Source organism: Pristiophorus japonicus, chromosome 6 (genome assembly GCF_044704955.1).
Source record: "Pristiophorus japonicus isolate sPriJap1 chromosome 6, sPriJap1.hap1, whole genome shotgun sequence".
NCBI lineage: Eukaryota > Metazoa > Chordata > Chondrichthyes > Pristiophoridae > Pristiophorus > Pristiophorus japonicus.
In genome coordinates, this window is record NC_091982.1 from 155777787 (window position 1) to 155792314 (window position 14528).

Below are 14528 nucleotides of genomic sequence, written 5' to 3' on the forward strand. Positions count from 1 at the left end.
CCCTAAAGTAAATTTCTAGAATCTGTATCCTTCCATCCTACATTCCATATCCTTCACCAGTTGACTTGGATGAAGAGACCGAGTGTAATGTAGCCAAGTTTGCTGATGATACAAAGATGGGTGGGAAAACAAGTTGTGAGGTGGACACAAAGAATCTGCAAAGGGACATAGATAGTGAGTGGGCAAACATTTGGCAGATGGAGTATAATGTGGGAAAGTGTGAGGTTATCCACTTTGACAGGAAAAATAAAAAAGCAAATTATTATTTAAATGGAGAGAGATTACAAAATGCTTCAGTGCAGAGGGACCTGGGGGTCCTTGTGCATGAAATACAAAAAGTTAGTGTGCGGGTACAGCAAGTAATCAGGAAGGCAAATGGAATGTTGGCCTTTATTGCAAGGGGGATCGAGTATAAAAGCAGAGAAGTCCTGCTACAACTGACCAGGGTATTGGTGAAACAAATAAAACTTTAATCTTTAAACAATCAAGTTAAAATTTGGTTGCCGGGGTTGATGATGCACTCCAGTCCCTCCGGTGCCCACCTCTCGCGGAAGGTCGCGGGCGTACCGGTGGACACTGCATGCTCCATCTTCAGGAACACCCTGGCTTAGATGTAACCACGGAAGAGAGGCAGGCAGTCGGGCTGAACGACCCCCTCGACAGCAGCTCTATTTTGTTGTATACTTTAATCAAATCCCCTGATTTTGAAGGCACCAAAACACAAATTATACAAGTGCCCCCTGGCTAAAAACGGGTGGGGCGGGGGGAGGGCACGAAAACCGACAAACATAGACAAATTAAACTTTAAACATTAAGGATCAAATTAAAATTTGGTTGCCGGGGGTGATGATTCCAGTCCCTCCGGCGCCCACCTCTCGCCGAAGCCCGCCAGCATACCGGTGGACAGGGTGCCCAAAGATCAGGAGTGTGGGACTGAAGTGCAACCAGAATTTGAGGAGCAGCCCCTTCAGATATTGGAAGAGGGGCTGCAACCTCGCACATTCAATAAAAACGTGGAACACAGACTCCTCTGGACCGCAGAAATTACAGGCGGCCTGGGAGCCCGTGAACTGACTTAAAAACTTTGCACGGGACTGCTCCGTGCAACCCCTTCCAGATCAAGTCCCCAATAAATAAGGGGTGGACCCCTGCGTAGAGGGCAATCCATTGGGGACCCCCGCCTCCTCCGGACGGCAAGATGTACCAACAGCTCAACAACTATTTTTGTAGACAACGTTAATCAAGTGCCCCCTGGTTAAAGGGGGGGGGGGGCACACTCCAGACACTTTCAAACAAATGCCCCCTTGTTTTTTTTTGGGGGGGGTGGGTTTGAGGGCACTAGAAATACAAATTATACAAGTGCCCCCTGGCTAAAAGGTGGGGGGGACATTAAAACCGACAAACATAGACAAATTAAACTTTAAACATTAATGATCAAATTAAAATTTCGTTGCCGGGGGTGATGATGCACTCCAGTCCCTCCGACACCCACCTCTCGCGGAAGGCCGTGAGTGTACCAGTGGACAGGGTGCCCAAAGATCAGGATATTGCAACCTTGCACACTCAAAAAAGACGTGGAACATGGACTCTTCCAGACCGCAGAAATTGCAGGTGGCCTGGGAGCCTGTGAACCAACTTAAAAACTTATTGCAGGGGACTGCTCTGTGCAACACCCTCCAGGCCAAGTCCTGAATAAATAAGGGGATGACTCCTGCGTAGAGAGCACTCCATTGGGGACCCCCGACTCCTCCGGGACGGTAAGATGGATCAACAGCTCTACAACTATTTTAGTTGTATCAGTAATCAAGTGCCCCCCTGATTAAAGGGAGGGGCACACTACAAAACACTTTTCAAGTGCCCCCTTGTTATTTTTGAGGGCACTAAAAATTATACAATTATACTGGCTAAAAGCGGGGAGGGGGGGGCGGAGACACTAAAACCAACAACTTAAACAAATTAACCTTTAGGCATTAAAATCAAATTAAAATTTGGTTGCTGGGGGTGATGATGCACTCCAGTCCCTCCGGCGCCCACCCCTCGCGGAAGGCCGCGCACGTATCGGTGGACACCGCGTGCTCCATCTCCAGGGAAACTCGATCTGGGGGACGCACCAGACACTTTTAACTGCCTTCTTTTTTTAAAAAAAAATGTAATTTTATTTTTATTTATTTTTTTAATTTTTTGTGTTTCAACAGCTCTACAACTCTTTTTTGGGGGGGAACAAAATAAACATTAGATCAAGTGCCCTCCCCCCGATCTGTAGGACACTCCAGATACTTTTAACTGCCCTCTTTTTAAAAAAAAATTTAAAATTTTTTTTTTGTGTTTCACCAGCTCTACAACTCTTTTTGAGGGAGACAAAATAAACATTAAATCAAGTGTCCCCCGATCCGGGGGACACTCCAAACATTTTTCAACTGCCCTTTTTTTGTTTTTTTTAATACTTTTTTTTTTGTGATTTTTTTTTGGGCAATGAAATCATAAATTTTACAAGTGCCCCCTATAAAAGGGGAGGGCGACACTAAAAACCCCGGCAATTAAAACAAATTAAACTTTAAAACATAAAATCAAATTAAAATTTGGTTGCCGGGCGTGATGATGCACTCCAGTCCCTCCGGCGCCCACCTCTCGTGGAAGGCCGCGAGCGTACCGGTGGACACCACGTGCTCCATCTCCAGGGATACCCTGGCCCGGATGTAGGCGCGGAAGAGGGACAGGCAGTCACGCTGAACGACCCCCTCGACCGCCCGCTGCCTGGACCGGCTGATGGCACCCTTGGCCGTGCCCAGGAGCAGTCCTACGAGGAGGCCCTCGGGCCCACCCGTTCCCCTCCGCACAGGGTGCCCAAAGATCAGGAGTGTGGGACTGAAGTGCAACCAGAATTTCAAGAGCAGCACCTTTAAATATTGGAACAGGGGTTGCAACCTCGCACACTCAATAAAAACATGGAACACGGACTCCTCCAGACCGCAGAAATTGCAGGCGGCCTGGGAGCCCGTGAACCGGCTTAAAAGTTTATTGCACGGGACTGCTCCGTGCAACACCCTCCAGGCCAAGTCCCCGATAAATAAGGGGATGACTCCTGCGTAGAGAGCACTTCATTGGGGACCCCCGACTCCTCCGGGACGGTAAGATGGATCAACAGCTCTACAACTATTTTAGTTGTATCAGTAATCAAGTGCCCCCCTGATTAAAGGGAGGGGCACACTACAAAACACTTTTCAAGTGCCCCCTTGTTATTTTTGAGGGCACTAAAAATTATACAAGTGCCCCCTGGCTAAAAGCGGGGAGGGGGGGGCGGAGACACTAAAACCGACAACTTAAACAAATTAACCTTTAGACATTAAAATCAAATTAAAATTTGGTTGCTGGGGGTGATGATGCACTCCAGTCCCTCCGGCGCCCACCTCTCGTGGAAGGCCGCGAGCGTATCGGTGGACACCGCTTGCTCCATCTCCAGGGACACCCGATCTGGGGGACGCTCCAGACACTTTTAACTGCCCTCTTTTAAAAAACATTTTTTTTAATTATATATATATTTTTTTTAATTTTTTGTGTTTCAACAGCTCTACAACTCTTTTTGGGGGGGAGAACAAAATAAACATTAGATATCAAGTCCCCCCCCCCCTGATCTGTAGGACACTCCAGACACTTTTAACTGCCCTCTTTTTAAAAAAAAAATTTTAATGTAATTTTTTTGGGGGGTTTTTTGTGTTTCACCAGCTCTGCAAATCTGCGCGCATACTCACAGATGCATACATTATACATACTATCTTCCCTACTATGCTCTCCATACTGCCCAAATAGTGGAATTTTGAAATGGGGTAAGGGAATCGATTCATGCGTATTAATGGGCCTGTAATGAGGGAATGTGTAGGAGGTAATTGCAATATTACAAACACCACAATATAGGCGCTGTAGAAAATGGTTTTAAAATCTGTCCTAGGATATTACTAACCTGTATAGACTTAGGGACTGAAATTCCTGGAGTGCCAATGCACATCTCCACAAGGAATCTCACAGATTGGCGTCAGACTGAAAATCGGCATAGCTCAATACCTGTGGAGTGCAGGGCAGGATCCAGGAGCTGCTGACTTTACTTGGGTCAGACAACAAGTGAACAACAGCAGCACATGACCCAGATACTGTGATTCCTGATGGAGACACTTGTGTTGCTGATAGTAGTGAACCATTAAAACCGGTTCTCTGCAGCTCCCTGATTGGTTCAGTGGATAAACCTGCTGTGCAGTGTGATACTGAGCCATCAAGGTCACTGATTGGACTCCTAATCCTTCCTGAGTTAGTCAATCTCGGCCAGAACAGCAATAAGACCACTAACAATTGGGCTCCATGTCTGAACTATGAAAGCGATATAATTGGCCAGCGGTACCTACTTCTGATCACTATCCACTCACCCCGGTTGGGACTTGTGTATGCGTGGATGCCGGGTGAGAGCAAACCCATACCCGGCTATGATGCCCACACACCATGGTCAAATGGCAGTCTAGGTTCATGCACAAAGAATGGTTACTTGGATCAGCTCATGGCACCCATAGAACTAGAATCATTGAATAGAATCATTGAATAATACAGCACAGAAGGAGGCCATTCAGCCCCTCGTGCCTGTGCGAGCTCTATCCGATCGGTCCCACTCCCCCTGCTCTTTCCCCATAGCCCTGCAATTATTTCCTTTTCAAATAGATACCCAATTTCCTTTTGAAAGTGCCGATTGAATCTGCTCCGGTACCCTTGCAGGCGGTGCATTCCAGATTAGGACAACTCGCTAAGTAAAAAAATATTCTTCTCTCCCCTCCGGTTCTTTTGACAACTAAAGCAAAGGATGAGGGAGAATTAAATGGGGAGCCTGGGTTGGCTCCCACCACTCACACAGACTTTCCTTCTTTAACTAAGAAAAAGATTGACATTTGAGGGGGAAAGTACTGTGGTTGTATTCCTGGTAAAGTGACACATAATGCTTTGTGTGCCATCATGTGTGTACAGGTTGAATCTCCCTTATCCAGAACTCCCTTATCCGGAACCAGCCCTCGTCCAGAACCATTCCCGGCCACCGGGTGGCGCATGCGCAGAACTCTGACATGAACAAATTGAAGTCCTTCCTCGCTGCCGACTCCCGCAATCGCTGGTCTGACCCCGCGATCCACCGCCCCTCCCCCCCCCACCCCCGATCTCTCTGTCGCACTCCCAGCCCCAAGCCAGCCAGTCCTGATATCCCTTTGCTCAGTACCTGTACCATCCAATTTAACGTGACCGCCCCTCGTCCGGAAAAATCCCTTATCCAGAACAGGCCAGGTCCCGAGGGTTCTGGATAAGGGAGGTTCAACCTGTATTAGGAATGGCCACCTGCATCTCATCAGCCCATCAGCAAGGGCAGCAATATAATTGCAAATAATAAAAAATCCTTTTTTGAGTAAGGGTGCTGACACAAATACTAATAACATAGGGTCTGCTGCCCTCTAAATCCCCTCTAAATCCCCCTGAGTGTACCATTACGTGCGTAGGTACAGCATGTGTTGCAAGATACAGTGCAAGTTGGAAGATGATCCTACTCCAGTAATGCACACTGCGATATATAAAGTTGTTGAAGCCAATTCACTAAATATATTCAAAAAGGAGTTAGATGTAGTCCTTACTACTAGGGGGATCAAGGGATATGGTGAGAAAGCAGGAATGGGGTACTGATGTTGCATGTTCAGCCATGAACTCATTGAATGGCGGTGCAGGCTAGAAGGGCCGAATGGCCTATTCCTGCACCTATTTTCTATGTTTCTATGATATGCTCCATCATTTCCCAACTGCCTCATTTGTGTGTGTTTGTGTTTGGGTCTCCAGTGATTAATCAGCCTTTCACTGTTTAATCATTTGCTTTGGCTTGATTGAGGCGACTAGTTATTCATTTGTTCTCTCAAAATCACATCAAGGCCATGGATGTATATTTGTGCTGAAAATATTCCAACTAATCCAACACTAGCTCAAAGCTTTTTTTTATTTGCCCCGGGATGTGGGCGTCGCTGGCGAGGCCAGCATTTATTGCCCATCCTTAATTGCCCTTCAGAAGGTGGTGGTGAGCCACCTTCTTGAACCGATGCAGACTGTGTAGTGAAGGTACTCCCACAATGCTGGTAGGGAGGCAGTTCCAGGATTTTGACCCAGCGATGATGAAGCAACGGCGATATATTTCCAAGTCAGGATGGTGTGTAACTTGGAGGGGAACTTGCAGGTGATGGTGTTCCCATGCGCCTGCTGCCCTTGTTCTTCTAGGTGGTAGAGGTAACGGGTTTTGTGAGGTGCTGTTGAAGAAGCCTTGGTGAGTTGCTGCAGTGCATCTTGTAAATGGTACACACGGCAGACACGGTGCGCCGGTGGTGGAGGGAGTGAATGTTGAAGGTGGTGGATGGGGTGCCGATCAAGCTAGAGACCTCTCAAAGCTTTCATCCTCAACGAGTGAGTCAACATCAGGGATCCCTCCACAATTAGACCTTCTGTTCCTTTTTAAAAAGAGTCCTGATCATGATGCTGTCCCTTTAAAAGGATCCAATGTTGAGCTTCCTCTTTAAAGAAGGCCCCAGTGACCATGATTTTAGTGTTTGTGTTGTGCAGATAGAAGCAGTTTACATACACGTCAAATGGTGTATTAATATCCAATGTCCTTACCCAGAGCTCAAGTACAATGCACCGACTCATTCTCAGCCCTCTCACTGGCTGGTCCTTGGCTCAGACCCACTCGAGGTGTCACTCAGTTCTTGGTGCAGGCGTTTCTCTGACTGGTGCCTTTGTCTCTGAATTGTCAAACATTATTTTTGCATTCTGTAAAACTTCTTATTGGACAGTTTCCATTCGTCATCAAACGGCACTTGGTTATGGAATGCAATCTATTAAACAATAAAAGATTGGCATCTCAAGGACTGTTATGGTTGGTCAATTCTTCCCAAGTGAGTACTCAGTAATGGCTATATTAAGTGAGAGGAAACTATCAATGGATAGAATGGGTCAGAAAGTTGGAGATAACGCAGGAATCCTTGGCATATAGAGGGGGAGTGGATAAAAGGGCGATCACAGGTAAATCTCTTAATGCTTAGTGGAAACCAACCATAGGGCAAGGGAGCTCATTGGCACTATTTTCTAATCAAAAAGTGAGGGCTGTAATTGGCACAACTTACCATCCAAAGGCTGGGTGCTCTAATGGGCACTATTTGCCAAGCAAAGGTGGTAATCTCAGGATTGCTACCAGTGCCACATGCTAGGCAGAGTAGAAATAGCAGGATAGTTAAGATAAATACGTGGCTTGAGGAATGGTGCAAGAGGGAGGGATTCAAATTCCTGAGACATAGGAACTGATTCTGGGGGAGGTGGGACCAGTACAAACCGGACGGTCTGCACCTAGGCAGGACCGGAACCGATGTCCTAAGGGGGGTGTTTGCTAATGCTGTTGGGGAGGATTTCAACTAGTAGGGCAGGAGGATGGGAACCTATGTCGGGAGACAGAGGGAAGTGAAATGGGGTCAGAAGCAAAAGGTATAAAGGAGAAAAGTAGAAGTGGAGGGCAGAAAAATCAACGGCAAAAATCAAAAAGGGCCACATTACAACATAATTCTAAAAGGACAAAGAGTGTTAGAAAAACAAGCCTGAAGGCTCTGTGTCTCAATGCGAGGAGCATTCGTAATAAGGTGGATGAATTAACTGCACAGATAGCTGTTAACGGATATGATGTCATTGGGATTACGGAGACATGGCTCCAGGGTGACCAAGGCTGAGAACTCAACATCCAAGGGTATTCAATATTCAGGAAAGATAGACTGAAAGGAAAAGGAGGTGGGGTAGCGTTGCTGGTTAAAGAGGAGATTAACGCAACAGTAAGGAAGGACATTAGCGTGGATGAGGTGGAATCTGTATGGGTAGAGCTACGGAACACCAAAGGGCAGAAAACGCTAGTGGGAGTTGTGTACAGACCACCAAACAGTAATAGTGAGGTTGGGGATGGCATCAAACAGGAAATTAGGGATACGTGCAATAAAGGTACAGCAGTTATCATGGGTGACTTTAATCTACATATAGATTGGGCTAAACAAAAAGGTAGCAATATGGTGGAGGAGGATTTCCTGGAGTGTATAAAGGATGGTTTTCAAGATCAATATGCTGAGGAACCAACTAGACAGCTGGCCAGTGACACAGTTAATTCAGAGACTAGAGTCCTAAACTTAAAGAAAGTTAACTTCGATGGTTCGTGAATTGGCTAGAATAGACTGGCGAATGATACTTAAAGGGTTGACGTTGGATAGGCAATGGCAGGCACTTAAAGGTCACATGGATGAACTTCAACAATTGTACATCCCTGTCTGGCATAAAAATAAAACAGGGTAGGTGGTTTAACTGTGGCTTACAAGGGAAATTAGGGATAGTGTTAAATCTAAGGAAGAGGCATATAAATCGGCCAAAAAAGCAGCAAACCTGAGGATTGGGAGAAATTTAGAATTCAGTAGAGGAGGACAAAGGGTTTAATTAGGAGGGGGAAAATAGAATATGAGAGTAACATGGAAAATAGGTGCAGGAGTAGGCCATTCGGCCCTTTGAGTAAGCTTGCAGGGAACATAAAAACTGACTGCAAAAGCTTCTACAGATATGTGAAGAGAAAAAAGATTGGTGAAGACAAATGTGGGTCCCTTATAGTCAAATCAGGTCAATTTATAATGGGGAACAAGGAAATGGCAGACCAATTGAACAAATACTTTGGTTCTGTCTTCACTAAGGAAGACACAAATAACCTTCCGGAAATACTAGGGGACCGAGGGTCTTGCGAGAAGGAGGAATTAAAGGAAATTCTTCTTAGTCAGCAAATTGTGTTAGGGAAATTGATGGGATTGAAGGCCGATAAATCCCCAGGGCCTGATAGTCTGCTTAGAGTACTTAAGGAAGTGGCCCTAGAAATAGTGGATGCATTGGTGGTAATTTTCCAACATTCTATAGACTCTGGATCAGTTCCTATGGACTGGAGGGTAGCTAATGTAACCCCACTTTTTAAAAAAGGAGGGAGAGAGAAAACAGTGAATTATAGACCGGTCAGCCTGACATCGGTGGTGGGGAAAATATTGGAATCAATTATTAAAGATGGATTAGCAGCGCATTTGGAAAGCAGTGACAGGATCGGTCCAAGTCAGCATAGTGGTATGAAAGGGAAATCACGCTTGACAAATCTTCTAGAATTTTTTGAGGATGTAACTATTAGAGTGGATAAGGGGGAGCCAGTGGATGTGATGTATTTAGACTTTCAACAGGCTTTTGACAAGGTCCCACAAAAGAGATTAGTGTGTAAAATTAAAGCACATGGTATTGGGGGTAATGTACTGACGTGGATAGAGAACTGGTTGGCAGACAGGAAGCAAAGAGTAGAATAAATGGGTCCTTTTCAGAATGGCAGGCAGTGACTAGTGCGGTACCACAAGATTCAGTGCTGGGACCCCAGCTATTTACAATATACATCAGTGATTTAGACAAAGGAATTTAGACAAAGCAAGTTTGCAGATGACACTAAGCTGGGTGGCAGTGTGAGCTGTGAAGAGGATGCTAAAAGGCTGCAGGGTGACTTAGACAGGTTAGGTGAGTGGGCAAATACATGGCAGATGCGGTATAATGTAAATAAATGTGAGGTTATCCACTTTGGTGGCAAAAACAGGAAGGCAGATTGTTATCTGAATGGTGACAGAATAGTAAAAGGGGAGGTGCAACGAGACCTGGGTGTCATGGTACCTTAGTCATTGAAAGTTGGCATAAAGGTACAGCAGGCGGTGAAGAAGGCAAATGGCATGTTGGCATTCATAGTGAGAGGATTTGAGTATGGGAGCAGGGAGGTCTTACTACAGTTTTACAGGGCCTTGGTGAGGCCACACCTTGAATATTGTGTACAGTTTTGGTTTCCTAATCTGAGGAAGCACATTCTTGCTATTGAGGGAGTGTAGTGAAGGTTCATCAGGCTGATTCCCAGGATGACAGGACTGACATATGAAGAAAGACTGGATCGACTAGGCTTATATTCAATGGAATTTAGAAGAATGAGAGGGGATCTTGTAGAAACATATACAATTCTGATGGGATTGGACAGGTTAGATGCAGGAAGAATATTCCCGATGTTGGGGAAGTCCAGAACCAGGGGTCACAGTCTAAGGATAAGGGGTAAGCCACTTAGGACCGAGATGCGGAGAAACCTCTTCACTCAGAGAGTTATGAGCATGTTGAATTCTCTACCACAGAAATTTGTTGAGGCCAGTTCGTTAGATATATTCAAAAGGGAGTTAGATGTGGCCCTTACGGCTAAAGGGATCAAGGGGTATGGAGAGAAAGCAGGAATGGGGTACTGAAGTGCATGATCAGCCATGATCATATTGAATGGTGGTGCAGGCTCGAAGGGCCGAATGGCCTACTCCTGCATGTATTTTCTATGTTTCTATCTTTCTATGAAGGATGTAATTGGCACTCGTTGCCAAATTGAGAGCTTAATTGGTTAGAATGGCCAACCTGAGGGACTGTATAGTTCTGTCATCAATATGGTGAGGCTCCCCTACAGCCTCTCAGACAGAGCTCGATGGAGGTGGATGTCATTTGTTTCCCAGGTTGCTTAGCAATCCTCACAGTGAAGGCTCCAAAGTAAATAAATGTGATCTGACCGACCATCTTAAGGAGCGGCGTTCCCCTGCTTCCTGTAACGATGTCTGATTTTTCCTTGTAGACTCCTCATCTGGTGAATTTGAACGAGGATCCACTGATGTCCGAGTGCCTTCTGTACTACATCAAGGATGGAATCACCAGGTACAGACTCACTCCAGTTTTGTCCAGTCTGTTCCAGTTCCGGCTTGTCCGCTGCTTTCTTTTAATTGGTATTTGAGCAAAGCCTAACATTCAGGTTGGCTGGTCAGTGATCAGCAAGTTGCAGCAGTGACTGACTCTAAATGATTGTTTGTTTTATTCTAAAGTATGTTTAACAGTCATTCGCATTTTAATAATCAAATTCAGAATTTCTAGCTATCCAAAGAAAACAAACAAGCCATAATATTTGATCGAAAAAGATATAATCCAAACTATCTGTAAAGAGTTTAAGTGAGACACAACTGTTCTCAATGGCCGAGGGGTCTAGATAAAGGGACATAGATATCAGATTAAATGTAAGAGATGTAGGATAGCGAGCAAGAGAAACCTGTTCACACAGCGGTGTTGTGAGGCTGTGGAATGCTCTAGTGATTGAAACAGCGACAATTTCAACCTTTCAGAATAGGTTAGAAAGGAGGATGAAGAAATATTGGAACAGGGCAAAGACATGGGATTGGGAGTGCTGCTCATGTGGAGGAGAAACACCAACAGGGGCTAGTTGAGCCAACCGGCCTATTTCCTTGTTGTAATTTCTGTGTGACTTTATGTAACCTTGGACCAAGGGGATTGTTTCATTTTTGGTTCTTTTCTAACTCTCTTGCTCGAGATTATTTCAGCTCCACACTGGCCAATGTTTCCGAACCTCATTCCCACAGAGGCCTGAGAGACCAACAAACATGCCCAACAATGCATTGCACATAATCGCTTTGGTGCCTGCACTGAAATATTGGCAATCCACAGAAGTGATAACCTGCAGTGTATTACGAGGCGAATTTAAAACCTTCAGGAATCTACCAGTGGTAGCATGAACGAGGGCCAGGAGTGCTCATGACTCACTCTGAAAGCAGACGGTTGGCACCTACACAACTCTTGATATCTTTGGATCATTCCCAATGTCTCCAAGAGTGTCTAACTTGGTCTTGAGGCCTTGGTGAGTTTTTAGCAACACACCTGGGAAACAAACAGCAAACCCTGCCTGGTAATTGCTCTCAGGTGCTGGACTTTGGCTGCATAAGGTCTCACTCCAAATGTGTAAAAGTGACACAGCGTGACATTAGATCTCACTTTAAGCTTAAACCATCAAACTAATCTATTTTACAAAAGATAAACAAGCACGTAAATAACAGCCATAAATACAATTACATCTTTACAGTTGACAATCTTCCAACAAACTTCAAGTCTGCACAACCATAAGGTCGCAACTCTATGAACTACACTTTTTAAATAAACTTTAAATAATGCGCTGTTTATTTTCCTAGAATTTCTTAGCAGTCTGGCAATCTAATCTAAATTGCTTCTTAGAAATTGAAACTGATTTTTCATTTTTTGAGAGTTTCACACTGATTGGTCCCTTCTCTGAGGTTTTCAAATCGACTTCTTTTGCTTTCTGAACAGAACAGCTTTTTATATCTAGGAAAAGAGTTACCAAGACATTTTTGGAGTTTGAAAATCTGACCACATAGAATTAAACAGGAACTTCAGTCATATACAAACTGAATTTTAAGTTTGAATTACTCCTCTCTCCAGCCTGTAACCAAGATAACTTGCAATATTGCTTTGGGATATGTTTTGCTGGCTTGTTTAGTTCGACTGTACCTGTACCCCTCATTATTTTGATTACTTGCATTTATATGATGCCCTGTCATGTCTCAAAACACTTCATATACAATTAATTACTTTTGCACACAGTGGCCATTGTGCATATAGTAACAGCAAGGATTGCCAACTCTGGTTGGATATTCCAGGAGGTTTCATCACATGACCTCCCGCCACCAAACGCCCCACCCCCACACTCCCACCATGGGTTGTCTGACATGTCTATCTGCACAAAGCACTGCCTTCCACTCTAATTGGGAAGCAAACAGACTCTTCATTAACTGATTGGATGATTCTTGACTGTCAGTCAAATAGCCTTGTTTCCCATCTCCAATATTTTTATAATAAAAGAAAGAAAGACTTGGATTTATATAGCGCCTTTCATGACCACCGGATGTGTCAAAGCGCTTTACAGCCAAGGAAATACTTTTTGGAGTGTTGCCACTGTTGTAATGTGGGAAACGTGGCAGTCAATTTGCACACAAGCAAGCTCCCACAAACAGTAATGTGTTAATGACCAGATAATCTGTTTTTTTGAGTTATTTTGATTGAAGGATAAATATTGGCCAGGACTCCGGAGATAATTCCTCTGCCCTTCTTCGAAATAGTGCCATGAGATCTTTTACATCAATTTGAAAGGGCAGACGGGGCCTCAGTTTAACGTGTCATCCGAAAGATGGCACCTCTGACAGTGCAGCGCTCCCTCAGCACTGCACTGGAGTGTCAACCTAGATGCTTGTGCTCAAGTCCCTGGAGTGGGACTTGAACCCACAACCTTCTGGCTCACAGGCGCATGTGCTACCCACTGAGCCGCAGCTGGCATTTAATTAATAAATAAACAAAAGTGTTCAAATAAAATGAAAGAAGCGCACAATTGTTTTGAATGCCCTTGTGATTTTTCTCCAGGGTTGCACACAGCTGTGTCCTGGAGATTAATTTTTATCGGCAACCCTAATAACATCCCACAAATGGCCAATGAATCCGCCTTTGGTGCTGTTGGTGAAGGGACGAATGTTGGTCGGACAACAGAACGCCTCGCTTTCCTTCAAATAGTGCGATGGGATCTTTAACATCCACCCAAACCATTGGAACAGGCAGATTGGGTATTATTCCCCCTTACAAGGCAGCACTGCCTCAGTGCTGCTGGAGCAGTTAGAACTGCGCAATCCTGGGAAGGGGTCTCGGCCTCCAGGAATGCACAACGGAAAACCACAGAGCCACCTTCCACGATTTTCTATACATTAAGTCCTCACAGTTTTCCATTGAACCCACCATCTTCTGACTTCGAAGGAGGAAGCCAGTCTAAGCTGACACACACACCAGTAATTTCCGGAAGGTTCTACCAATCTTCTAACGTAGTTTTGGCAGAAACCCCAGAGAAACATTGTAAAAGGCTGCTGGCACCATTTCTTCAGGGTTTCGACCAAAGTTACGGCGAGGATTGGCAGATCCCTATGGAAATTCAACCCCATAATTTTAGACTATAGTTTTATATTTGGCCTCAGCTTCGACGTACAATCCACTCAGTCACATGCTATTTCCTTAATAGTAGATTGGTTCCGTCCTAATTAACTTCCTAATGCAATGATAGGACAGTCAAGAGTGGGAAACTCATGAATGCTCAGATTGACCTGGGTTACAGTATGTTGTTCTGTGATTTTTTCATAGATTTGAATCTATTTAATCTGTTTCCTCAGAGTTGGACGTGAAGATGCAGAACGGCGGCAGGACATCGTACTGAGTGGACATTTCATTAAAGAAGAACACTGCATCTTCCGCAGTGATATCAAATCTTTAGGCGAAGGTACTGCACTCTGATCACGCCTGTAGGAACTGACCATGTTTACTGGTTGAGTTTCATCTAACGGAACCTCTAATCTACCAGCTGCACAATGGTGTGAAATAATCATCTTAACTGCTATGGCATTAGGCCATACCTGTTTTAAAACAAAGGTCTTAAAGTGGTTAACATAAGAATATAAGAAATAGGAACAGGAGTAGGCCATATGACCCCTCGAGCCTGCTCCGCCATTCAATAAGATCATGGCTGATCTGAT

General features: G+C 44.8%; 1 protein-coding gene across 2 annotated transcripts in view; it reads left to right on the forward strand.

Moving 5' to 3' along the window:
• Positions 1–14528, forward strand: part of kif1aa (kinesin family member 1Aa) — a 511950-nt gene that overhangs the window by 353172 nt on the left and 144250 nt on the right. For both annotated transcript variants that reach the window (XM_070882200.1, XM_070882201.1), the window contains exons 16-17: positions 10739–10818; positions 14169–14275. In XM_070882200.1, coding sequence (XP_070738301.1) covers positions 10739–10818; positions 14169–14275 — 187 coding nt within the window. The remainder of the gene's footprint in view (positions 1–10738; positions 10819–14168; positions 14276–14528) is intronic.